The sequence below is a fragment of the Protobothrops mucrosquamatus genome, unplaced genomic scaffold (genome assembly GCF_001527695.2).
Source record: "Protobothrops mucrosquamatus isolate PMUCROS unplaced genomic scaffold, P.Mucros_1.0 scaffold324, whole genome shotgun sequence".
In the NCBI taxonomy this organism is placed as follows: Eukaryota; Metazoa; Chordata; class Lepidosauria; order Squamata; family Viperidae; genus Protobothrops; species Protobothrops mucrosquamatus.
This window is the reverse complement of record NW_015386663.1, coordinates 267101-294075: the sequence shown is the minus strand read 5'-3', so window position 1 is coordinate 294075 and position 26975 is coordinate 267101. Positions and strand designations below refer to the sequence as shown.

General features: G+C 38.7%; 1 protein-coding gene across 1 annotated transcript in view; it reads right to left on the bottom strand.

Moving 5' to 3' along the window:
* Positions 1-6558: 6558 nt before the first annotated feature.
* SLC4A3 (solute carrier family 4 member 3) overlaps positions 6559-26975 on the bottom strand; it is a 47265-nt gene continuing 26848 nt past the window's right edge. The window contains exons 7-23 of the mRNA XM_015815186.1: positions 24942-25093; positions 23234-23414; positions 22588-22723; positions 21905-22085; positions 20739-20838; positions 19135-19319; positions 17617-17833; positions 17101-17328; positions 13238-13386; positions 12080-12274; positions 11456-11662; positions 10767-10856; positions 9132-9298; positions 8486-8739; positions 7630-7799; positions 6896-7069; positions 6559-6636 (exon numbers count right to left, since the gene is read on the bottom strand). Of these exons, the coding sequence (XP_015670672.1) occupies positions 6559-6636; positions 6896-7069; positions 7630-7799; positions 8486-8739; positions 9132-9298; positions 10767-10856; positions 11456-11662; positions 12080-12274; positions 13238-13386; positions 17101-17328; positions 17617-17833; positions 19135-19319; positions 20739-20838; positions 21905-22085; positions 22588-22723; positions 23234-23414; positions 24942-25093 (2864 nt within the window). The remainder of the gene's footprint in view (positions 6637-6895; positions 7070-7629; positions 7800-8485; positions 8740-9131; positions 9299-10766; positions 10857-11455; positions 11663-12079; positions 12275-13237; positions 13387-17100; positions 17329-17616; positions 17834-19134; positions 19320-20738; positions 20839-21904; positions 22086-22587; positions 22724-23233; positions 23415-24941; positions 25094-26975) is intronic.

The window sequence follows — 26975 nt, the reverse complement described above, 5'->3', positions numbered from 1 at the left end:
GAGTTTTGCCCGATTTTGCGACCTTTCTTGCCACAGTTGTTAAGTGAATCACTGCAGTTGTTAAGTTAGTAGCATGGTTGTTAAGTGAATCTGGCTTCCCCTTTGACTTTGCTTGTCAGAAGGTCACAAAAAGTGATCACATGACCCTGGGACGCTGCATCCATCATAAATACAAACGTGTTGCCAAGTGTTCGGATTTTGATCACATGACCATGGGGATGTTGCATGGCTGCAGGTGTGAAAAATGGACATAAGCCACTTTTTTTTCACTACTGTTGTAATTTTGAACCATCATTAAACAAATGGCTGTAAGTCGAGACTACCTGTAATTTAAATTTACAAACAGTTCATGTGGTATAGAATAGTTGCATGACTTTAAGGCCCTATTGTATTAAATCAAAGGTGTACAACTAGGACTGCTTTGCTGTGGTTAGACAAGTCATTTTTTTTCTCCTGGAATTTTTCATTAGTGAGTTTATCAAAGGGAACCTTATTCTTGGTTTGGGAGCGCTCTGTATGCTCAGTTTGTGGATTTGGCTTTGCAGTTGAAATGACCACTTCCCTGGTATTAAGGAAGTGTTTTCCCAGGACCGAATTTCATCCACCAAAAGGCTGTTTTGATTGAGCAAAGGAATGGAAAACAGGAACCAGAAACTGTGTTCTGGAAGTAACCAAATCTTAAACAAGAAGCAGTCACGGGCATTGACGAAATCAGTCATGACTTAAAGTCATGGCAGTCAAAAAATTCCTGACCTAGCTGAAATAGAGACACCCATTGCTGACAAAGTTCAACTCTTGTCTGGCCTCTTTTGGATCTGGAGCATTAGGGTATTCTGGGATTTACTCCTGCATCTGGAATGCCTAGAAATACTCACTAGTCTTATCTGAGCAGGCTGCTGCTGTTTCCAATTTGTCGAACCTCACTGTCATCATAAATGCAAGCTGTTGTTGCACCTTGCACAAAGGGTGACCCAATACATTCCTAGCTCAGGTAAGAGCAAATCAGGGGTTGCATACTGTCTTGAATTTATTATTTGAATTTGAATTTATTATATTTATACCCCGCCCTTCTCCCGGAGGACTCAGGGCGGCTTACAGCCAGTTTAAAAACAATTTGATACAAATACAAAATACAAAATTTAAGAGAATAATTAAAAATAAATATTTAAATAGGCCGCTTCTACTAAAATTTAGTTAAAACCAATTTAAAATACCCCTAGGCCAGTCCTGCCCAGAGTTTGCATTCTTCACAGCCTTGAGTCAATAGAAAAATATGTTGACCTAAATGGTGTTATCCCCATAGGATTTATGGATTTAATGCAGGAAAGTTTCAAGCAGTGATTGGTGGATTCCAAATTTCTTTTCGTCCTTTATCCAGTATCACTTGCTAAGCAAGTGAGTCCTGTAAGGGAGATAGGGCGGTATATAAATTTAAATAATAATAAATAAGCAGGAATCCTCCTTCCGATCCAGTGCACCATCCAGTGCAGTGGGGTGGGACTGGCAGGATTTCGCCTTAGTTCAAATTTCACCTGAATAGTAGAAGCATACTACCATCATAGAGTTGTAGTCTTTCCAGCTCTCCTGTCTATAATATGGAAATAATAATTTTGGCTAACTTGGCAGGATTGAATTCATCAGGTAAGTTTAGTGGGATGAGCTTTGAACTTATAAACTCACACATGCTGCCTCAATTGGGAGGCAAGGAGGGGGAAAATGATGAAACATGCATTGTGATATCACAATGTAAACTCTACTCCTATAAAATACAGAATAACAGAGTTGGAAGTCATCTAGTCCAACGCCCTGGTCAGGCAGGAAAAACTATACCATTTCAGACAAATGTTGTCCAATCTCTTCGTAAAAACTTACAGTGTTAGAACATTCACAACTTGTGGAGGCAGGTTGTTCCACTGATTAATTGTTTTAACTGTCAGGAAATTTCTCCTTAGTTCTAGGTTGCTTCTCTCCTTGATTTGTTTCCAACCGTTGTTTCTTGTCCTGCCTTCAGGCCCTTTGGAGAATAATGTGACCCCCTCTTCTTTGTGGCAGCCCCTCAAATACTGGAATACTGCTATCATGTCTCTCCTACTTCTTCTTTTCTTTAGACTAGCCAAACCCAAGTCTGCAGCCATTCTTCATATGTTTTAGTCTCCAGACATTTGGTCATTTTAGTTGCTCTTCTCTGATTTTTTTTCCAAACTCTCAATATCTTTTTTGTGATATGATGACCAAAATTGACTGCAGTATTCCAGATGTGATCTTACTAGGGTTTTATAAAGTGATACAAATACCTCGTGTGATCTTGATTCTATGCCTCTGTTTATACAACCCAGGATTGTATTAGCTTTTTAGGCTGCTGCTGCACACTGCTGGTTCATGGTTAAGTGATCGTCCATTAGGACTCCAAGGTCCCTCTCACAGTTACTGTTTTTAAGCCAGGTCTTGCCCAATCTGTACTTGTACCTTTGATTTTTCCTACCTAAATGTAAAGATTTGCTTTTCTCCATATTGAAACTCATTTTGTTGGATAAGGCCCATTGTTCAAGTTTGTCAAGATCTTTTTGGATTCTGAGTTTGTCTTCTGAGGTGTTGGCTACTCCTGCCAGTTTGGTGTCATCTGCAAATTTGATGAGTTCCCCTTCAATTCCCTCATCTAAGTCATTGATGAAGATATTGAAGAGTACTGGGCCTAAGACGGAATCTTGTGGTACCCCACTGCTTACTTCTCTCCATGTGGATGTAGTGCCATTGAGTACTACTCATTGAGTACCGTTTGTCAGCTAGCTATAGATCCATCTGGTGATGATGTTGTCTATTCCACCTTTTTTTAGCTTACTAGGGAGTAGGTTGTGGTTTACTTTATCAAATGCCTTACTGAAGTCTAAGTATTACTACGTCCACAGCATTTCGCTGGTCTATTAGTTTAGTCACTTTGTCAAAGAATGAAATAAGATTGGTTTGACATGATCTGTTTTTAACAAACCCGTGCTGGCAACTAGTTATAACTTTGTTTGTTTCTAGTTGTTCGCAAATCTGTTTTTGGATTATCTTTTCTAGGATCTTCTTAGGTATTGATGTTAAACTGATTGGTCTGTAGTTTCCTGGGTCCGTTTTTTTCCCTTTCTTGAAGATGGGAACCACATCAATCCTTTTCCAATCCTCAGGTACTTCCCCGGTGCTCCAGGATTTTTGAAAGATGTGGTGCAATGGTTCTGAGATAACATCTGCTAGCTCCTTCAGAACTCTGGGATGTAATCTGTCAGGCTCCAGTGATTTATATTCGTCAAGGTTGGATAGAATTAAGTCCAGTATGGCTTTACGTCTAGTTCCCTCCTCCACCTTTTGGATGACAAAGTTGTCGGTTAGGTTGGTTAGGAATCTGTTTGATCACCCGCTTGCTGCAGAGTTTGTCTCCCAGTTGATATGTGGATAGTTGAAATCTCCAATTACTACTATGGTATGCTTCCTACATACATTTGTTAGCTGGTTGGCAAAGAGTTCATCTATTTCTTCTGATTGGTTGGGTGACCTGTAATATACGCCTATGGTAATGTCACTTTTTTCCTCTTTTATATTGACCCATATATATTCTGGAGAGATTTTATCTTGGATCATGTGCATTTCTGTAGATATGTAGTATTCTCTTACATATAGTGCAACTTCCCCTTCTCTTTTTGTAGACCTGTTTCTTTTGAACAATTTGTATCCATCCATCAGTCCATTCCATTCATGGGTTTCATCCCACCAGGTTTCTGTAATGCCAACTATGTCATAGATAGATAGATAGATAGATAGATAGATAGATAGATAGATAGATAGATAGATAGATAGATAGATAGATGGATAGATGATAGATAGATAGATAGATAGATAGATAGATAGATAGATAGATAGTTTAATGTTACTTTGTTTTATGGAGTTGTGCATTTGTCCTTTCTTTGATCCTAAACTGGAGTACATTTTAATGAAAACTTGAGTACAGTTTAATGCCCAGAAATTAATGGACAGGCATAACTTCTTTGGTGAGGGAAGCAGAACATATGTTATGCTTACATAAAATCAAGAATTTGAATTCTCTGTTTCTGAGATTTCTGCTGGCAAGCCAAGGACAGGCGTCTGGCTGAAACATCTGAGAGGCAATAACAGTCAGAGTAGATTATTCAGATCTGGTGGCAGAAACAGGAACATCTTTCATTTATTTATAACCTGGACCGAGGCTTAAGGAACGCAAGAACAGCCTTGCTAATAATCTAAAGAAAAGGCAACTCAGAATGCATGCACATATGTGATAGTGAGAAGGGAAAACTTTAGTTGAATCCTTGTCTTTGATTCTACTTGAATGGGGCTTTTTTTTTTTTTTTGCTGGATTTTCCATTTCAGGCGCATATAAAAGGAACCAGGCAAAACATACCAGTGAAAGATTTATTGGTGCAGCCATATCCTTCCTATTACATTCAGAAGAGTTGTACTGGGGTCTCTGCCCCGACAGTTCAGATTTGCTACACAGGGCACAATGGAGGTCACTGTCTGTGGGTGGGGTAGGCTGGCAGCCAGCTGGGAATGAATAGAGGAATATATGTATGGCCTCATGACAATCCAGCCCTCAACAGGTAACCCCTGAGGTAGGTGGGTAGGGACAGCCTCCATTTTAGTAACAGAGAGAGGCAGTGGAGCAGAGTGGTGCCATGAACCAAATTCTTATGTCATATGGTTTGCTGCCTCACTAGAGGCAAGAGTCAGGGTTGACCTTTTGTGTATATCTTTTATTCCACTTACATACAACAGATTTATGGAACAGGACTTCACAGTTCACTAGAGTCCCTGCTTAATGACCCAGTAGGATAGCACTGCTGGAATCTTGCACTGAACGTGTGCTGCATGGTGTCTGGGCATATGTTTGGCCTATGAATCAAGCACAAATGCAATGTACATGACTGAATGAATGCAACTGAAAAGGGAGCAGGCTTTTCAGATTCTAAAAGTTCAAATTTAGCAAACAAAACCAATGCATCTTTCATGCAGTTTAGCTTTGTCACAAAATCTGATCTTTATATGGCAACTGTAGAAGAAAGTAGCAGGATTAAATTAAAAGAAAACTAGGCAGTTGTCAGGGGGAGATACAAGGGTGATACGGGCCTGAGAAAAAGGCAGAAGGTTTTAGGGTCAGGTAAAATCCAGGAGCTAGAAACTATTGCTTTGACATATCAAAAGGCAAATGAAGACAATCCTTTATCCCAATAGAAAGCTTGTATAATACAGTGCTTCAAAACTAAAAATGCAGAATATTTTAGCTCTCCCTCAGAGATATCTTATTCATTAATTGTCAGGGCCAAGCCATCAGTAGGTTTTCTGGAGAAGTGACTCTGTTGACCCAGCTAGGGCTCCTTAAAGAAATACTAAAATGAGTAATGCAATGACCATGGAGAGACTAAAAAACAAAGCAAGAGGAGCAATGAAGGTAAAGCATGGAAGACTACTAAGTGGAAAGGAAGTGACTGAGTATAACAAACAGGCTTGGTGGATCAAAATAATTAACTAGATTAGGTTTCAGCCTTAGCTTCTGAGATTCCTAGTTGCCTGGTTGCATGTTTGACTTTCTTTGCAAGAGGGGAGAAAAACAGCATGAGAATAGTGTAAAATTTGGGGGGATGATCTCACTTAGAACCATATCCATCATTCAATTTTCACTCCATCATTAGTCAGTTTGTTCCTGGTATCCAGCCCGCACCATCAAATTTTACCTGCACTTCTTCCTTCCCTGTGTAAATGGATTTCCTTCCTAGATCACCTCAACACTTTGGACAACCGAAGAAAAAGCAAACATAGGCACAGTACTTGCCCAAACTGATGCACGTGCCCACGAATATTGCACAAATACCACATTCCACTTGCTGAGCACATCACGGTACTGAAAACCTTGCTGGTACACACTGCAATTTGTGGTCTCCAACCATCCTTATTGCCATTCCTCAAAAGGAAAGGATCAAAGGTTCCCATAAACATGAAATCCCAGGCAAGGATATCATGCAGAAGAGTAGATGAAGCCCGCTCTCTTAAACAATCAATAAATAAACACCAGCTATTCTTCCACTTCCTGCTACCACCCCAGAAAACTTAATTCTGAAAGAAAAGCATTGCCCTTAACATTCGAGAAGGTTTACTTGCCTCTTCCTTTTTTTAACCTGCTGCTATTTTTCCAACTGCAAAACAGTTTAATCTGCTCGACTTCTCTAGACAGGAGACTAATAACAACTGGCTAAGATGTCTATGTATTCAGGTCAATATATGGCACAGCACTACAACAAGGTCTGTTCAGTAGGAGCGTGGGTGCTAGTGGCTGGAATTATATTCTGTGTCTGTCCATAAGAAGGCAGCAACTCCTCTTGCTCTGCTTGCCCAAGTTCTCTTGTGGTCTGGAGCTTCTGGGAGGGTTGTGACTCAGCTGCCAATTGGACTAGAACTATGATCAGTTCAAAAGCCACTGCAGGAACAGCACGAGGAGAACAGCTTATCCCACAATGCCAGGAAAGAACCAGTAGCCATATAGCAGCCTGCTCATACTGGCATGTGAAGTTCATTGTATTCATCTCGCCCATCTTCATCGAAGTTTGGCTCTGCATCCTCTAAGTCTAGCTGCAAGTGAGAGGGAAGAGAGGAATAAGTATCCATTCAATTACAGTGGGTGCCGCTGGGGAAGTTGGAGGATGGTCGAGAGATATCATGGAAAATGCATATCTGCTATTCTAATGCAGTGAGGAAGGCAAAAATTAAATTGCTTGTTCTTCCTCTTCAAGTGGTACTTGTGCGGCACACTTTATAAAGCATATTATCCATTTGACAAAAGTAAATGTGCACAACGGTCAAATAAAGATTAGTTCTCTTAGCATCTTACCGCTTTCAGTTCTCTTTCATGGAAGAAACGTGGCAACAGGTATCGCCGTAGAGGAACTGTCATGATCAGGACAAATGGGAAAGCCAATGATGCCACAGTGGACTTTACCACCCAAAGCAATACAATGCAGGCTAGTTGGATGCACGTGAAGAGATTCATTCGCCAAGTCTTCACCTGAAGGAGAAAAAGGTGTTAAAGAAATCTTGTGCACAAAAGCAACAACAAAAGAAGGTTCATAACAAAAAAAATGGATCTTGGGAATAATAATAACATCATGAAATATCAAATTCTGCCTATTCTATATCCCTGGGAAGGACTCGATAGATGGATAAAAATGCCAAATCCAGTCTGAACATCTGGCTGACTGTGATGATGATGATGAAGATGGCGATAACAATAACAATTAAGGATCCGATAGGTAGACAAAAATGCCAAATCCAGTCTGAACATCTGGCTGACTGTGCGATGATCAATAATAATAATAATAATAATAATATATGGTGCTTGAGTCCCTGTAACTCTCAGGGAAGAAAATTACAGGAAGAAGATAACAGGAATAGAAACATCAGATAGTAACTATTATTAAAACACACAGTCTATATTCTTAATAAAATACCATTGTTCTTGTAATGCCATCCCAATCTCCATTCACTACTTCCACCTGCAGACATTGTTCACTTTGCCATCCAATGGATTCATTCTTTACCTTCCCAATTTCCCTGAAGGGAGCCTACCTTGATAACATAAACGTGATCAGGGTGATGCTTGGATGGCATGAAGATAAGGAGGAGCCGTTCATATAACTGAATGCCAGTCAAAGATGTCACACCCATATACAGAAAAACCCCGAACAGCACAGCCAATGGAATCTGACGAAGTATACTTCCCATGGCAATGGAGAGACCTGCAAATAGCACAGAGTGTTCCATTTTCTTTCAAAGATACCAATGTAACTATAGTGAGAATATAAGACAATGCCTAAAATGGCACACATAACTTTCCAAGGAATTCAGAAGAATGGAGCTGGCAGAGATATACAGGTACAGTGGTACCTCAGTACCTGACTACTTCAAAACTCGTCGAATTTGGTACTCAATGCATTTTGATGTGAAAATGTTGTCCTGGTACTCAGCGTTTGTTTTAGTACTTGACATACTGCAAAAGGAAGTAGGGGACAGCTGCAGAGGACAGCTGCAGAGGACAGAGAGAAAGTCAACCATGCTGGGAAGGTTGACAACATAGGAAAAGGGACAGATAGGAAGTCCTTCCCAGCTGAAATGAAGTGTCACGTGGTAAGTCACATGGTTAGTTTGGTACTCATTCTTTTTAGTACTCATTGTGCCTCCTGCAACCAATTAAGGATGAGTACTGAGGTACCACTGAATACACATTCATAGTTTGGAAGGCAGAGGATCTGCTGATTTTATTGTTTCTATGATTCTGACAAAATCATCTGCTCAAACCTCCAACCCAACTAAAGTATGTATTAGATAGAATCATTAAACAGATGATGCTGGCCAGGCAGATTAATCTAATTTCATCAAATGAACATAATCACCACAAAGACATATTCCTCTGAGAGGACCTCACCAACAAGGCCAGCGATGAGCACTCCTGTCACACGTTGTTCTTTCACTTCCTTGATCTTTGGCTTCTCACCAGGAGCTATGGCCTTGCTCATTACAGTAAGGGCATTGACATGAGTAATGGAACGGACAGTAGCAGCTGTGAGCCAAGGCAATCCCAAAAGGGCACAAAGTCCTCCCATTGTCCCAATAAGCAGCAAATCAAGATGGAAGCCTGATCCCTTCAACAGCTTCCGTTCCTTCTGGCTGACAATCAGACTACAAAAAAGATGACAACAGAACATGTGTGAATTTCAAGGACATCCTAACACTGCTTTGCTTTACTAAGGGAAATATGAAGAAGCCATGGTTTAAAATGTTTTGCAACAATTTTTTTTTAGATAGGAAAGAGATGGGGCATGTTGGTAATAAATGAAAAAGCAGAGCCAGCAATTAAGTTCTATACTGCAGATAAAGCTTCCTGTGTAACATGCACATAGTAGTTACTGGAAGCAGATGGGAACATTCTTGTGCAATGTGGACAGTAAGAATATTTAAAATCCTCATTGCCTTAATTCTCACCATTTCCAGTGATCTTTAGAATTTACTTAGGACTCATAGGATGATAAATATGAGTAACCTAATCTATAACATAAAGGTCTGGCACTTACGTGGTGATCTGGGTTTCCATAAAGATAAGGATGAAGACCAGTAGTGCAGGAATGGCAGAAGCAAACATCATCCAGAGGGGAAAGGTCTGCTGAGTTCCTAAGGGATGGATGAACCAGCCCCGTTTATCTGGGGCAGTAACCGACAGCACTGAGGGCACATTCAACTTCTGTAAGGAAAATATAACATATCAGCACACTAAATGTTAAAATCGGGATAAGATAATAGCACATATGTATAACCACAGTCTCATGGTTCTGACTGATAGAGACGAATAAAGCAGAACTCTGAGGCTTGGAAATCTCTCAAAGAACATGTTTATTAGTTACAGTTAAAAGTAAAACCAAGTCTAAATACACAAGTAACAATTTTCCAATTATAAAGTTTAATGTCCCACCCAAAACTATGCTATCAACTACATTCCTCAATATACTAATTTGGCGGACTTTTTTATGCAATGCCCAGTCCCTAGTCACGGGAGTAGCTGATGACCTTGGTTCCCACGGGACAGAAGATTATTTGGACTAACAAAGCACCTCCCTCCGTTCCATGTGGCAACCTCAAATGAAGGGAAAAAATGGCTGCAGCCAGGCTTATTTGCAAAGTTGACAGACAGATTTTTAGTTCTTAATAAACCCTAGCCTGACCTGTGTTACCATGTATGTACATCTTTTAACTGCCTATCTTCATAACCGAAGTCAAATGGGATGAAAAGCAATTTTACATGGCTTAATTCCAAAGTTTTCCTAAGTAATCTCAATAGATAATATTTCTGTATGTATAGTTTTTAGCCTTAAATTGGTTCTGTATGTTTAATCCTGGCTTGATACATTTTGCTATAACTATGAAATCTAGATGGGAATTTTAGCTTTTAACTGTACTAAAGACATACCTGCTTCTACAATCACAAATATCCTAGCTCTCCAGAGTCATACATAGCATTTGGTGCTAGTCAGAAGCCCAGACAAACAAGTAGTTGTTTGTCCTTAGATGACTCCACATTTTAACAAAACCTCCCACTGAAGCAGAGGTCAGCTGATCAATACATCACACAATATGACTGGGACACCCTTTATTTTCTGCATGGCAGCCTTCTGAACTGAATGCTGATTAAAAGGCCTAAATTCAGAGTTCTGCACACACAAGATTAACTCCAAATGGATGAATGGTTACAAAAGTTGATGGAGTTAGCAGAGATGGCCAAACTGACTGCTTTGATTAAAGAAAAAAATACAATTACTTTTGTTTCTACTTGGAAACTGCTTCTGGACTTTGTGGGAAAAAAATGAAATTTTGATTTTGGGTTTTACCGATTAATAGGTTTGTTGTTATAGAAATGGCTAGTTTATAATATTATTATGTAAAACAAAAAGTTGATGTTTGATGTTACTATCTTATTCTACTGCACCAAAGGAAGCCGAAAATCAATGCCTTTTCCTTCTTTTTTCTCCTTGCCCTGCACTTTTCCCTTCCTTTTCCCTTTCCTATTTTCCTACTATTTTCTTTTGCACTGTTGTATTATATATTATAAACTAATAAAAAATTAAAAAGGAAAAAGGTTAACTCCAAATGCTTAGAAAAATCAATGTATTATAGTTCCCATGAGATGGTGAATATTTCAGACATGCAATACCAACCTGTGTATACGTATCAGTAATAGTATAGTCTACCAGAACCATGACAAGTATGGAAATAGGGATTCCAAAATCTCCAATGATTCGCCGGGCCTATAGAACAAATATGGGAGAAAAAAATGAACATAAGGCAAATTGGAGATATTGCTGGGAGATCAACTCTACCTTCTGAACCCAATTTCCCCAACTTCTGAAGAAATGCCCCTCGTGACATAGAAGGGTGCTTCTAAGTAAAAGCACATTGATAGGGCAATAATGCACTTTCTGAAGGATAATGGATATATCTTTAATACTTTATGTCTCTTTATCTCTACATTGCCAGTTCCATAGAACTTACTTGGCCAGGTTCAAGATGTGTTTATTTTGAACACTCTCCGGGTTTACAACAACTCAGGAGCATTTTCACTTTTAAAATATAGTGGAAGTTGAATACCCAAATTTCTATAAAGACAGATTAAAACTGAGCGTTGCAGGAAGAAGAGGGAATGCCTTTTGATTCCACAGCTATGATTTTGGCCAAGCTATCTATTAAGAAATTACACAAGGACTCAGAAAAACTACTTCATTTATTACTTTTGGGAATCCTAATTTCATTGGGAATTAGAATGAAAAATACAAATAAGTCTGCTGAAAGAGTTACATGGGAGAAAAGCTACAATACATTTTTACTCGGAGCCAGATCTTAGGTTTACCTTTCCTCCTAAAAAACGGCTGTTCTTAAATTTGCGCATAAAAAAGGCAATGAAAAAGGTCCCCAACATGAGGATGAGGGATAGAAGGGCTGTGTTGGGTTGCATTCGGATATCAAGGACTGTAGAATCGGCAGGTAATATGCTAGAATTCAAATTTCTTTGAAGATTTGGTGGATAGAATCGCAGCAAAGGATGTTCTGCAAATATCTGGGAACACAGCATAAGGAAGAAAGGCATTTACTACTATATCACTCATTTCAGCCACAGAAACTGTAGCTGTTAAAACCTTTTATTTAGGTTTAGCATGACAGGAGGTAGTAAAAAACAGATCAAAATTGGTAAAGAACCACATGCCTATCAGTTATTTTAAACTGAATCCGACAGCTGATATAAGCAGCTAATGTTTTAGTGGGGGTTTTGTATGGGGTATTTTTAGAACAGGCCTGTTATTTAATTTGATTTTAGACAGAAATTTGTGTATATTTATTGTGGTTTTTATTATCGCCTGTTCACCGCCCTGAGTCCCGTAAGGGAGATAGGGCGGTATATAAATTCAATAAATAATAAATAATAATAATAATAATAATAATAATAATAATCACAAACTCTTTGGAGAAAGCTTACCTTGTACAGCTTGTAGAATGTTTCATAAATGAAGATGAGGGAGATGAGGAAGGCAAAAATCTCCTGGGTGAAGGGTGTAATGTAGCGCACTAAGAAGCTGCCTTCAGCAGCTACGATAATGACAATGAAGACAATGAGCCAGAAGCCAATCCACACCCGACCTGTCAAATACTCGATGTTCTGGCTCTGACAAAACTGGCAAAAAATAAATAAAAATCGGGAGCTTAGAGACATCACCTAAGTCTGCCTTCTCACCCTGCATAGTTTCTTAGCCTGTGCACAACAAGTCCCCATAATATGATCTTATAGGTATCTATTGTTTCAAGAAGACAACAATAATTGAAGTTTATCAAAACACTGCATAAGATTTCAATGGAGACAGTATGAACTCTAATTTGTATATGGAGGACATTTCAAAAAACCCATAGTGGGTTACTAGCCTACTTCCCAATATCCACTGTCTTATTCTATTAAGCCTTACCAGGCTGCTTTGAAATAGAATTGCAGATTAATTACCGTACCCAACCTCCTTCCCTGTTTAATACAATATATAGAATGCTACCCATATGATTGCTAAGCCTGCTGAAGAGAGAGACCCTCTGAGTGCAAAATTCTTTCAGGCAAAGACAGAAAACATTCAAAGCAGCAGCAAACACAGCCATGTTGGTCATTGATTAAGATGTGTGGCTATAAAAATTGAATAAATATATAAACTACTGCTGTACACCATTATAAAGCAACACACCGCCATCTTAGCTAAGGCAATGCATTTATCTTAAATTGTTAATTTAAGACCAGTGTTCTTATCATAGGCACAATTTGCTAAAGTATGAATGCACAACAATTGATAACTATTGGATCCATTTGTGGAGATTAGGAAACTTTTTTTTTTACAATATGAACCATCACTAGCTTTAAACAGGCCAAATCTAGACGTTACTTGAGCAGCATAATAGCTTCATAAAAACATGCCAGCGGAAAAGATCAGGTCTTTGTGTAGTATGACTGTTATATGTTGTGAAGTAAAAACACCCACATTTGTAGCTAACTTTAATGAGATAGTAAAAATGGTTTCAGCATACAGGAGAAACACTTCATACATATCATTTCTCACATGTCTTATCTGTTCAGTATTTTGACAGCATTTTTTTTACATACCTTGTAAAAAGCTTCTTCAAAGACCAGCAGGGGCCCTGAGAAACCAATGATAAGGAGTGGCTGTGCACTCAGAAGTGAAAAGATCATGCCCAATACTGATGTGGAGATAATCAGTTCTGAAACACCCATAAGACCATCTGTTTTCTCACCTGTAAAAAGAAAGCAATGTCTTTAGGATACACTGCAATGTTGCAGATATAAATATCCAGGCAGGTTTTTTTTTCACATCTGGGATTAATAGAAAAAAAATATTTTTCTCTCAATTGCCATTGCTAATGAGTCCTTCCATACATATCTATTCTACTATTACACCTGGATTCTGGAATAGATTATATAAGGTCTACAATTGCATCTGAAAACAGACACACACACAGAAACACACACCCCTCTGGCTAGGTTCTTATATCACACTAAGTCTGATTTATTTAAGCACAACTTGTTGAATAATCTGTTATTGCCTGGGTCTATATACTGTGTTATGGTTAATGGCTAACAAACCAAAATGGCTAGACTCATATAAAAACCAAACCAAATAAACAATATTATGGCTTAATGCAATATATGAACCTATCCGTGCATAATTCTCACGGCCAAACAACTGATATTCAATCTGTCCCAGAAAGATCTCTACTGGCTCTGAAGAGGACTAAAAATAACTAGTTACTTATGAGTAACTGTGATTTTACAGTGGTCATCTGTGAATTCACACATTATAGGGAAGCCCTCCAACCCGACAGGAGAAAGGCTAGCTACACTCCGGTGTCTAGCCCAAGCTACCAGCATCCGAAGTCCAAAAGCACCAACTAAGAACAACAGTGAACAGTGTGTTTGGAACTGGGTAAGAACATTGATCTTCTCTTCTTTATTTTGAAACTGATTTCCTGGAAAAGATCCCCAAAAGCAAAAAATCCTCTGAAAGTGAGAAGGAAGAGGACTATAACCCCACTCTTCCATAGAAGGAAGCGTCGATTTAATTTTTATGGGGGACAGAAATGGATTAATGTAAAGTTACAATCTGGATAAAATTGAAAACTATGGAAATTGTCAAGATTTTCCATTTGGAAGAATATTGATGAAATTATAAGAAAATAATTTGTTTTGTTTTGGAGGTTAGAAAATAAACAGCTACTGACATCTAGTGGTGGATCAGAGTATAGAACTACAGCTGCCCTGCCTCAGAAATTGGCAAGACACCCAGAAATAGAGCACAACTTGTTCCTTTGATCCACAGTGACTCTCAGCTAAACAGAGAACAGCTGGGAACAGAGGAAAGAAAATACATTGGGCTATCTTTCACAGAATGAGAAATACAATTGTTATAAAAATGGCTGACCTTCTTGGATTATAAACACTTACTAAGCTGTGATATCTGAGTTTAAGAATCATCTGCATAGAAAGAAAAACCTTAATTTTTGGCTATCTTTCTAGGGAGGAAAATACTGGATTGTTTTAAGTGGTTGAACATTTTGGACTGTTCATAAAGATAAGAACTATATAAAACTATGGTGTTTGGAACTTAAGACTGGTTGCTTTGATGAAAATGGAAGTTGCATACACAGTAGTGGCAGAAAACCACACTCAATATTCTTTTCTAAAACTTCCAGTCTGGAATACCAGATATCTGCAAGAGTAATACTTCAAGACACGACAAATATCTTCCAGGAGAAACTGCATGCTATGTTGTAATTAATTTGAAAGACAATTGTCTCAAATCCTGATGAGATGAAAAATAATTTTGATGACATAAGTGAGCACATCTTTGACCTAAGCTCACAATTAAAAAACTCTCAGAAAATGATGACAAAGAATGAACAAATAAATCAGACAATAGAACAAAAACCAGAGGAAAGCAATTTAAAGATGGAAGCTACAAACAAAGAAAATCATAGTAACACAGACGAAGAAAAATCTGCAAGATTCTGCTATAATATCAGAAATGGAAAAGACATTCTATTTTTCAGGATTTCAAAACAAAGCTGAGGATAAGAAAGAAGATTTGACAAAATGGACTATAGAGCTGTCAGGAGAACTACTAGAGTTTGGGAGACAAAAAATGAAAAGAGAAATTGAGGGAGAAGGAAAATGGAAGCTTCTCAATGAATATAAATGGGCGAAATTCCACCTCAAAAGTGCTTCACTCAATTTGTCTTTCCCATCTTTAACAACACTTATAAATATACAGGAAGAATCCGCTGGCAAGCTGAACACACTGATTTGGAAAGTTCCTTGGCAAAAGAAGAAGGCGAGAGCCAGACTCGAGAGATGATTTGAACTTCTAGATGGAGTGCTATATGACCAAACACTTGTTTGAATATGGTTAAAAGAATAGTTAAATTTTAGATATGAATGGGTTTTATAGTAAGAGAGATGTGATTTATAAGTAGTATAGTATTTTTTTACGATATGGGAAATGAAAAAACATTGGGATGATTTAAATGTACGAAATAGTTTAGATATTTAAATGTAATCAATTTTGAGAAAATTATAATTAACAAGAAATGTTTTGAATACTGAGGGGAAATTACCGTAAGCTTAAATAAGAATTCTGAAAACAGGACCTATAGCGATTTATATAAGATGACTTTTTGCAAATGCAACTATAAAATAAGCTGATAAGAAAAGACGCTACGTACTGATGTTATTGTTATTTGTACAAATACTAGAAAAATGTTTATATTCAACTTTGTATGTATTGAAAGTATTAAGAACTATATTTGTTCAATATTGGTAAAAGGAGAATATTATTGGAAGAAGAGAAGATCAAGGAAAGGTATTTTTAGTTAGTATGTTGATTATGAAATCATAGAAATTAACTATTATTGATTGTTGTTAAATTTATGAACTCAGACAACACGTTGTTTACTAAGCACTAAAGATTGTTAATGTAAAAAATCAATAAAATATATTTTAAATATATATATAAATTAGAGCAGAACTTGACTGTCAGATTTTGAACTGATTCAGCCAGACAAAATCATACGGTGAACAAACTACGTCGATTGCCTATCTGCTTCCAAGTGAACTCAGTGCAGTGATACCTACCTTTAAATTCTTTAATCAGAGGTGGATAACCTTTTTTCTTTCAACAGCCCCATTCTTTTGGGAATAATCTGTAGATAGGTGCATGTCCGTGGAGGGACTTAAGCAGGGGGAGATGGTTAAAGCCAGTACTCTAAAGGGCTACACATAACTCTGTTTTCCATTTTGTTGCCCCTTTTTAATATCTTCCCCATTCTCCAATCCAACAAAAATGTTCTTGCCAGAGAAATAATTTGATTACAGAAATTTTATGGTTGTTGAAATTTATTTATTTATCTGTTTGTTTGTTTGTTTGTTTGTTTATAAAATTTATTGGCTGCCCATCTTACCTCAGGGTAACATTAAACTGGGTTACATATATGTATTCATTGCCCTCTAGCACCTTGATCATTATTCCAATTCTCCTTTATTTGTCTATAAGAAGAGATTGAAATTGACTTCTCTCGTTTGCTGCCATCCTTTCCCAGTTTGGACTCCTAGGTGGTTTGCTAATGAAAATCCCATTGTAGCAACATAAGGAGTAATAGAGTTTTTGTGGATGCCATAGAAGATGAGACATACAGTAGACTAGAAAGCCCTAGAGCCAGGCAGGGGTGAAACAGATCAAAGCCAAGCTCATCTGAATGCAGCAGAGCCAAATGGAGCCTGTCCACTAGACTAGCACAGACACAGGCACATGAACCAATCCCAGTCACTCAGCTAGTAGAAGCAAAATGTTAACCTCCTGCTCAACATCTTGGGAAGTACAGAAAGACAGGAACCAGCTTGAGCAGAAAATGTGTAGGGAAGTGGGAGATGAGGAAAAAGGAGGGCGGACTTGTTACCTAGCAGTCCCCCAAAGGTGATGGCAGGAGAGAGAGCAGCGAAGTAGATGAATAGCACGGCTGCGAGGCACTGGCTGTGCAGGGCATCTCTGAGGTCACTCAGATACTTGGGGTACCTGCGCTTTATGTCCCGCACCAAACCACCAAAGAAAATGCCGGTGCGCTTCAGAGGGTCATCCTCCTCCTCCTCGCCCTCTTCTTCTTCTTCAGCTTTCACCTCACATAGCTCTGGAAAGGCATAAATAGAAGAGCAGGGAAATGGTCAGAGATGCTGAAGCAAGACACCTTTCCACACTAATATCCTACTGTATGTACTCAGACAGGTGCTCGCATCAAAGTTTCCCTTATTTGCTTCTACTAATTGCCACAAAGTCTGCCTTCAACATCTACTTTGTTACTGCATCAATTTTTAATAGTGTTACTGACATGTCAAGAGTATGTCATATCTCACCCATTCTATTCTAGCCACAGTATGAATCAGAGGAATTAGATACAATAGGCAAAGACAGAAGAGACCTTTAGATTCCTGAAAGTTTGTTTCTTTGAGGGACTTCTTCTGGTCCCGCTCTCTTCTCTTCTTCAGCAGCACTTTCTGGAAGGTGGCAATTGATCTGAGCAAATCTTTCCCTTCTACTTCTGATGGAGGAATGACAATGCTGCAGTCTAGGAACTCATTGATGGCATTAAGCAGATCTTGGCGGTCATCTGCCAGGTAAGCGGCTTCATGGAAATGCTGTAAACCAATGGGAGAACATGGTGAGACACAGACAACATCTTTATACCCGCCTCTGCCCACCCTAATATTACCAGTTGGTAGTGTAGTCCCCAGCTCAAGATATAGCCCTCAGTTCATTTTCAGTGAAACAGTACAGTTGCCTTTAATTGACATTTTGTTCCCATTTTGCCTTTTGAGGAAAATGTGTGTTTGTGTGTGTATGCATATGCATACACATGCATTTGTTTAAAATATAATTAAAGTTCTTCTATAGTCTTTAACTTCAGCACACAAGCAATTCAATGTAATCTTGATTCCAATAAGTGGACAATTCATGTATTGACACTAAAACATTATTTGGTGCTGAGGTAAAATACGTGATCTCCCAGTTGTTGCTGAACTCCAGTCTCCAGCAGCCCCAGTCAATTTATCAATAACAAGGAATGTTAGGAATTACAGCTCTGCAATGTCTAGGATGATACTGATTTCCCATCTCTGTTTTAACAGTCCTTTCACACAGTATTAACGTAATAAGGTTCATATTCAATTGCTAAGCATGATCTTGTTATGTGGTTGTTTAATTTTTCTGGTTTATCTTTAAAAAAAATTTAAATTAATGAGCAACATTTTGAGGAGGTAGAAAAAAACTTTTAGAAATTTTAATACTGGCAGGAGAGAACTGAGACAGTGATCCTGGGATTTAAGAATTACTCCCTTTTCACTACTACACTTTAATTACATTAAACAGAAGTGTGGATAAATTATTACTAAAAGATTCCTCCACATGAAAAACATTGCTGAAGGCAAATAGGAGGACAGAGTTCACAAACAACACATGCTATAAAAATGCTGGATCAATTGCTCAACAGGCCAGACAGGAAATGGGGTGAAATATACTTCTTGTCACAATAGTTTATTTTTCAACTTCTCCTGTTAGAACCTTGTGAATATTTGGAAGGACAATTTTCACACAAAACTTACCATTGAGTAGGAAAGTAGAAACTAAAATATAGCTGGAGCTCTAAGCCAGCTTTTTTTTAAAAATAAATTTCATCAAAAATTAATGCTATCAAAATCTCTGTCCAAAATCAAGGCCATCAAAATCTCCAGGTAAGTTTAACTTGGAAAAGGTAGGGAGGTTAATATAGAATGTATCGTTGTTGTTTTCTGAAATCTAACATGTAGGACATTTTTTGTTCTTCCATACTCTTCACTTTTGCCCTTGACATGTAGTTTATGTCACTCCATACACCCTTTCATGTGACCAACATCTCCATTTATGCTTGAGCTTCAGCCTGAACGAAAAGCCAGGTCTTTACCTTGTCTGACATGAGAGTAGAGATTGAACGTCCAATCTCATGGTAATCCACATTAGACTGACTTGGCCCTAGCAAAACAAAGATGAAGCGAACAGGAATCGGAACTTCCAGAACTGATTCCAGGAACACAGCTTCATTTAAACGGACAAAAGCCATTGATGGTTGTTCAAGAAATTCAACACAACCTACGAGGAGATGAAGAATAAAATCAGAGATATTAGATCAGTGTAGAATTTACAAGTAACAAGAAGTATGTCCCAGATAGGGAAGTCTAGGCAGAAAGCGTTCAGCATAGACAGATTCATGTTACATTTAGTGATATCTTACTACTTCAGTTGCTGTTAATACAAAATCTGTGACTAATATAAGCAGCTCAAGTTCAGAGTTGGCCGTTACTGTATCCTATTTTTTTTTAAAGAGATACCAAGATTGAATTTAAAAATAATAATCTTCATCAGTGTGCAACTATATTTTGACCCAAAAATGAATGTAACGAAGCCAATTCAGAAATTTAATTCCTCCCCCAACTCCATAAATAAAGGTAACCAAGAAGGAACAGAAGCTATGTCAATCTTAGTTTTTCTCAGTTAAAGAATTTCAGGTTGAGGAGCTAAGATTTCAGAATGATCTCATAGTTAATAGGTAACTGGCCAAAGTCTTACTATATCAATGGAACACAAGCTGAGCCACAGCAGTTAAGCAAATACACACATAGAGAGATAATGCTTGTATTCTGGCTCTAACATGATACTTTTGGCCAGGCATGGAAATGGTGGGACTACGTTTAGCTTCCTAACAGGGGTCCTATTTCTATATCTTATGCAGTAAGCCAGTGGTATGGCTGCTACTACTGTCAGTAAATGATTGTGGTTTCTTCTATGTACTCTCTTTCCCTCCTTTTGTCTAGTTCAATGATGGCGAACCTTTTAGAGACAGAGTGCCCCAAAACCGTCCCCTGTCCCCGCTCCGCCTCCTGCCTTGCCTGCTCTGGACCTGCCCGCCCCCTGCCCCGCCCACCCATAGGGCCATGCACCGCCTCCATGGCCCGCCACAGATCGCCCTGGCAGCCCTGCAGCGCCATGGCAGCCACACTGTTCACCCACACCCCGCAACATCATCTGCATGCTATGGGGCATGAGGGCGGAGTCTTGTCCCTGCTGCCCGGCTATGTCCTTGGCTGCGCTGCTCCATTTGGGCTGTGCCTGGGGGCAACTCTCCTCCAGGGGGTCTACTGATGAGGAGGGGGGCTGCAGGGGGAGGCGGGGCTGGGGCAATGGCACGTGTGCCCACAGAGAGGGCTCCGAGTGCCGCCTCTGGCACACGTGCCATAGGTTCGCCACCACTGGTCTAGTTACTTTGATATGAACAGTTTGTGCTACTTACTGGCCTCCGTACTAGTAATCTCCAAGACTGTTCTGTTTTACTTTATTAGTTTATATTTATGTACTCCAATCATGCCTGGTTCTGAACAGGTTATACACATCCCAGAGTAGAATAAAACCAAAATATGACAGCATATGCATAACTGGAAATACTACAGCTCCCCTAATTCCATGAGCCTTTCTCAAAATCTTTGTACTGCACTTTGATTTAGGATTCCTTACCAACAAGCACTACGGTGGCCTCAGCATCATCAGGAATCTTCTCCATCAATTTGATGTATTTGCCACGATGTCCCTCGGTGTTGTGAAGGTGCATGTTTTTCTGTCCCAACAGGAAATATCCAAATTAGCTGGTGGCTAGAGTAGCCCTTGACTTCGTGAAATGTATAAGCTACACTCTAGTTACTAAGGTCCTACAAGGTAAGACTTTAACCCCTTACTTTTCTACATGTTTATTTAAGGTAAGTCTAAATACTGTTCCATTATATCCCCCTTACAATTCATGGATTTGTTAATTAATTAATATATCAATTCAATTTATTCTCAGGACCATTATATTATACTAATTATTTTCTTTAATTTAATGACCTACTTTCTCCATATACTCATATTCTTGATTAAGTCATTTCTCCAACTTCTTCTTATTCCATCTCCATGACTAGCAGAATAAATTATGGAAGGCCCTGAAATATGCACAATTTCACACTAGTGGTAAAATCCAGGTTTTATTTGATACAAACTTTTTAAAAACTGTTTTGTTTGTTTGTTTTCAGTGCACACATACCAGTTCATAATTCATATACTTACTTTTCTTGAACTTACACGCCACTGTCAATTAGTTTTAATTTAAATTAGTAAATTACAGATCAATTCAATCTGATCCTGTAATGGGCAGAAAGAATAACCTTGAGAAACAGGAGGAAGAGCCACTACTAAGATACGGTCAGATAAAAGAAATCTGAGTGCGAGTCTGATCAGTAAGCTGAGAAAATATCTCATACAAGCAGGGCTTTTTTTCAGCCGGAACGCGGCGGAACCGCGTTCCGGCACCTTTTTCCGGGCCGGCCGCACCGGAAATAGCCCCTCCCAAATTTTACTTGCATTCCTGTTCTCTAAAGGGGCGGTCCTAGGGTTTGATGAGGGCGTGGCCAGGTTTGAGTTCCGCCACCTTTTCTCCGAGAAAAAAAGCCCTGCATACAAGACCCCTCTTAGTTTTCAATAAGATAAAGGGATGAACAGGGGAAGCACATTCATACTTGCAAGATTCATGCAAAGATAATCTTTGTAATGAATTTACTACTTGTAATAAAAATAGTATTAGCCTCTATGACTTAGGTAACTTAGGCTGGTCTACCTTGAAGGGTTGACATATCCTTTTTTAAACTCACCTCTCTGTACTCAGGGTCATGGATTCGTGGTTCTGTCATCTCAATCCTCTCTTCCCCCATCAATGGCATGCAAGTGTCAGTTGTGTGGTTGTGATTGAGATGATGATTTCCCACTACAGAATTCAGGCTGGAATTGGAATGGTTCCGGGGGAAGAACGCCTCCTTCTCATCATTGGGGTGGCTGAGGAAATAATACTGATATCAAAGAAGCTAAAAAAACCTTGGCCTAATTTCTCTGGCTAAACAGTTGCTCTTCAAATAGCTGTCCTAAAACCTGACTGAAGTGAAGAAAAACCGTTGTTCACTCTTGCTGTATCCATAAGAAGCAAATCTCTGCTCATCTACCTTCCAGCTCCCCAATGTATTATAAAATTCTGATTTTCCTGCATGTATGTAGATTTGCTAGAACTTCTTATGTGTGATATTTTTCCTGTTTCAGGCTAGCCAGCACATCTATACATCCTCTCTTTAATAACTTCTTTAAGGAATCACCAAAAAGTTATCTTGTTGTCTTCGACTGTGTCTTATCATCCCCAAGACCTTGCTTAATCTTTAGGATCTAAATTTTTGTACTGTGTCATAGTTACTTATACTTTAGTAGTTCTTCCTCTTCTATTATATCTTTATCCACAATTCCAATTAACTGTATGTTTAGATTCACCATTTTACACCAGACCACCTACCTATGCTTGAGCAGTAGGGCCCTCAGGACATTGGCTCTGTCTTCAGCCTTGATTTGATCTGAGATTATCATAGTTTCAACCACCAGATGAGCAATGCCTGGCAATGTTGTTTGCTCCAGGTCCAACAAAACAGCTCCTGAGATTAAAAAAAACAACACAACAATAATGGAAGGGCACGGGAATTATTTCACAGTCAAAAATTTTCTCAAGCAGATTGTCTCCTTTTATTCTATTTTTTTTCTTTAGGCAAAAATACCAAATTCTTACTATGTTTAGCAGCATATCTGCAAAATATGCAGTTAAAGGCTTTGAGAAGTATTGTCCGCTCATACAAATGTATATGTCTTGTGAAAAAGATAAATAAAAGCAAAGCCAACATTTAATGGTTTAATGTATCATTAATACATTTAATGATTTAGTGTCCTTTTCTTGTTCCATAATTACACTTTATGTTACATTCTGCCATCGGACTAGATTGATAATGACTGCAACCATTGATCATTTTCTCCTTGTTATGAATAAGTTTATTTCAATCCTAAAAATTCTTCCTTCAGCTTAAGTAAAACGTCTTCCTTTAGTATATTCCTGCCTAAGAGGCAACAATACATGTTTCAAGCCAAATCCTAACCTCATCAGAGTTACTCACCATGGGCAATAGTCTTCCTGAGCTCTAAAAGGCTGCGAAAAGAGAGTGAGGCAACGTGAGGTTTCCCCCAGCGTGCCGTATCCTCTTCCACATCCTCCTCAAATTTGATCCAACGTGCCGTCTCCTTCCAGTGCATGTCCTGGTTTTTGTCCACTACTAATTCATTCAGCTCCACAAAAACCTAAGGAAAAGCAAGACAGTTAAACTCCAGTACACTACCCTGTTTTCTGCTATTAGTTTATAAGAATGGCATCCCTAACTGCCATTATAAGGATGCTGCAGGGAAGAGGTAGTGCCCTTTAGCTCTGCCCTGATAATACCAGAGATTCTGTAAATGACACATGCTTAACAGCATCCAAAGTATAATTCAAGAGGAAATGAAAGTTATTGCCTATATCCTCATGCCAGTTCAATCACTCAGGTCTTAGCCACCTCCAGACTGGATAACTGCAATGCACTCTATATGGGGCCAGGCTACCTTTGAAGAGTATTTGGAAGTTTCAGCTGCCTTAAAATATGCCAGCGTGGGCATTTATGTGTATTTGTCCTTCAGTCCATGTGACATCTCTGCTTTGCAAGTTGCACTGACTACCAGGATGCTCCTGGGTGCAATTCAATGTGCTTGCAGGTAGCTTTAAAGCCCTTCATGGTTTGGAGCTAGGTTAATTATAAGAGCTACTGTCCCCAGTGGAGTCTCCCCATCCTATTAGGTCTGGCAGGAGAGGCATCTCCAGGTCCCAACCACAAGACAGTGCCATCTGGCGGGAGCCAGGAAGAGGATTTTTTCTGCCATGGCACCTGTCCTTTGGAATATCTTCCTCCCAAGAATAGGCTTGCACTGATTCTTCTGGCCATTCCCAAGGCATAAAAAACTTGACTCTGCTGTCAAACCTGGAGCCCTAATAGTGTGGGTGAGCCAGTTTCTTGACTATATTGACTGTGGGATGTTGTGATAGTTCATCTTTGCTATTTTATAGTACTTGTTTTTAATTATTGGCTTTGTTTTTATTCTGTTTTAAATGTTAGCCATCCAGAATCATGTATCAGATAGGTGGCCTTATAAATGTGTTAAATATATAAATAAGTAATATGTACTGAGAATATGCATAAGGTAAGAGAAGGCAGCCTAGATTCACATTCTAAATAGTCTGTAGTAGGAATATATAATCTATTCCAATAGTGTGTTGGAGAGTTGCATTCCAAAAATTAGAGGATGAGGCTAGAATAAAAAACTAAATTTGATTCTATAACAGTTATATATATTGCTAATTAAAATTAAATAAAGCTGATGTTGTATTATAATCCTCTAAGTATGCATTTAATAATTCTCTCTTATTTCACATAAAATATTGTAATTTTCAGATCACTTTGAGGAATACTTTCAGGAGTCATTCTTGGCTCTTGGACTCCAGGTTGTACATTTCCAATTTATAACTGTAATTTTCCAGGCCATTTTCCCTCTCTGAACATGGTCTTCTTTTATTACTGAAGAACCAAATAGCAAAAACTAGACTGGGACTACCTGTTTATATCCTAAAGTAATAACCTTGGTTACTAGGCTTACACTAATTCCTAGAGACCAATCTTATCATCTCTATTATCCCTGCTCCTATGGAAAATGATTTACCAGCAAGCAATAAACTGAACAATGCATGAAGGTGCTGGTGCCATACATTGTGAGATTCAAAAGGAAACGCCATTGTGGTACCTCATGGGGTTTTCGGTCAAGTTTCTTTTTTTTCTTCTTTTTCTTGAAAGATTGCGAGGACAAAGATGTTTTGCTGGACCTGTTGATTTGGCTCCGGGATGGCTTCTTAACCAGATGTCTCCTAACTCCTGGATTATCTTCAAAACGATGGCCTGGAATAATAGCAGTTTCATGTTTTATGGATACATAAAACACAAATGTCCTTCTATGACTAAAGCTACATGAATGCCATAAGTGCTCCAAGAAACACAAATCTTTGTTAATGACTATAGAACTCAGGGCTCACAAAATGCAGTTTCCATTTTAAATGCTCCATTTCCCAGGAATGCATAGATATAGAAATATGTAGCTTTTGTAATGCATAATAAAAGCTCAAAAGAAATTGTTTCTTAACACTGGCACCGGGTAACTATTGAATGCAGAATAAATTATAAAAATATACAAAGATATATTACTTATTTTTATGAGTCACACAATACCTTTTTTTTAGAGCTAAATCTGAAAAAAACCCATCAGTTCATTTTACCCAGTATCTCCTACACTGTTTAGCAATACACGCAGTAGAATCTTTCCACCCAGACTAACTTTGTTGAGATTTTCCATATGCAAAACATTATGATGAGCATTTGATTTTCATTTAAAGAAATTGATATTGCAATACAGGAATCCAACAAAAGCTCATTTTTCAAAAGTATTTCCCAATACGAAGAGGTGCAATTACAAGTGTTTGGCAAAACACTATTTAAAAAGTGCTATGTATAAAAATTGTCATGTGTTCCCTGAAGCACAGCAGAACCTCTATTGCCTTGCTGTTTTGCTGGGTGTTACAAAGACAACAGGAAAATCTAAGGCTGGAGCATTATCTTATGTAAGCCTTGGAGCCTCATCTATGGCAGGGCTTTTCAACCAGTGGTATGGGTACCACCTGTGGTACATTGGCACCTGGCAGGTGGTACGCGACCATCCTAGAAAAGTGGTAGCGGGGGAGGGGAATGAGAGCGCCGCCAGGCGGGCAGGCAGGTGTCTTGCTCGGCTGTGCCTTGGGGGCACTTTTTTCAGTGCCATTGTAACTTCGAACAGTCACTAAGCGAACTGTTGTAAGTCAAGGACTACCTGTACTTTATCACTTTTTTCCTTTTTTTTTTTTTGGGTCATCAGGTTTTTGACACCTTGCTAAGCGACTGGTGGTACTCGGATATTGCCATATCCTAAAAGTGGTACAATGGGTGAAAAGATTGAAAAGCCCTGATCTATGGGACTGAGGGAAAGAGTTTTTATAATATATGTATCATCATAATCACGATCATGTGAAGTGCTAATACGATCACGTGAAGTGCTAATACCACTTTATAATGCCTTGGTGAGGCCACACTTGGAATACTGCATCCAGTTTTGGTCATCACAATGTAAAAAGCTGTTGAGACTCTAGAAAGAGTGCAAAGAAGAGCAACAAAGATGATTAGGGAGACTGGAGGCTAAAACATATAAGGAACGGTTGCTGGAATTGGGTATGTCTGGTTTAATGAAGAGAAGCCGTGTTCCAATATCTGAGAGGTTGCCACAAAGAAGAGGGAGTCAAGCTATTCTCCAAAGCACTTGAAGGCAGGATGGAATGGAATGGATGGAAACTAATCAAGAAGGGAAGCAACCTAGAACTAAGGAGAAATGTCCTGATAGTTAGAACAATTAATCAGTGGAACAACCTGCCTGAAAGTTTTTAAGAAGAGATTGGACAACCATTTGTCTGAAATGGTATAGGGTTTCCTGCCTGAACAGGGGGTTGGATTATAAGACCTCCAAATTCCTTTCCAATTCTGTTATTCTATTCTGTTCTGTTCTATAATGAGATTGTTATGGCATATAACCAGTTATATCTTAAATCAATCAATAATATTAAAGCATGGATAAAAATCCTGTAAAATTAAAATGTCTGGGTAAATAAGAACTTTTTTTTTTTGCAGATGACTATGTAACACAGATATGAGTGGGCCCTTTGGGGAAGGTATTTCTCAGGTGAACCTCTGGTTCTTTAAA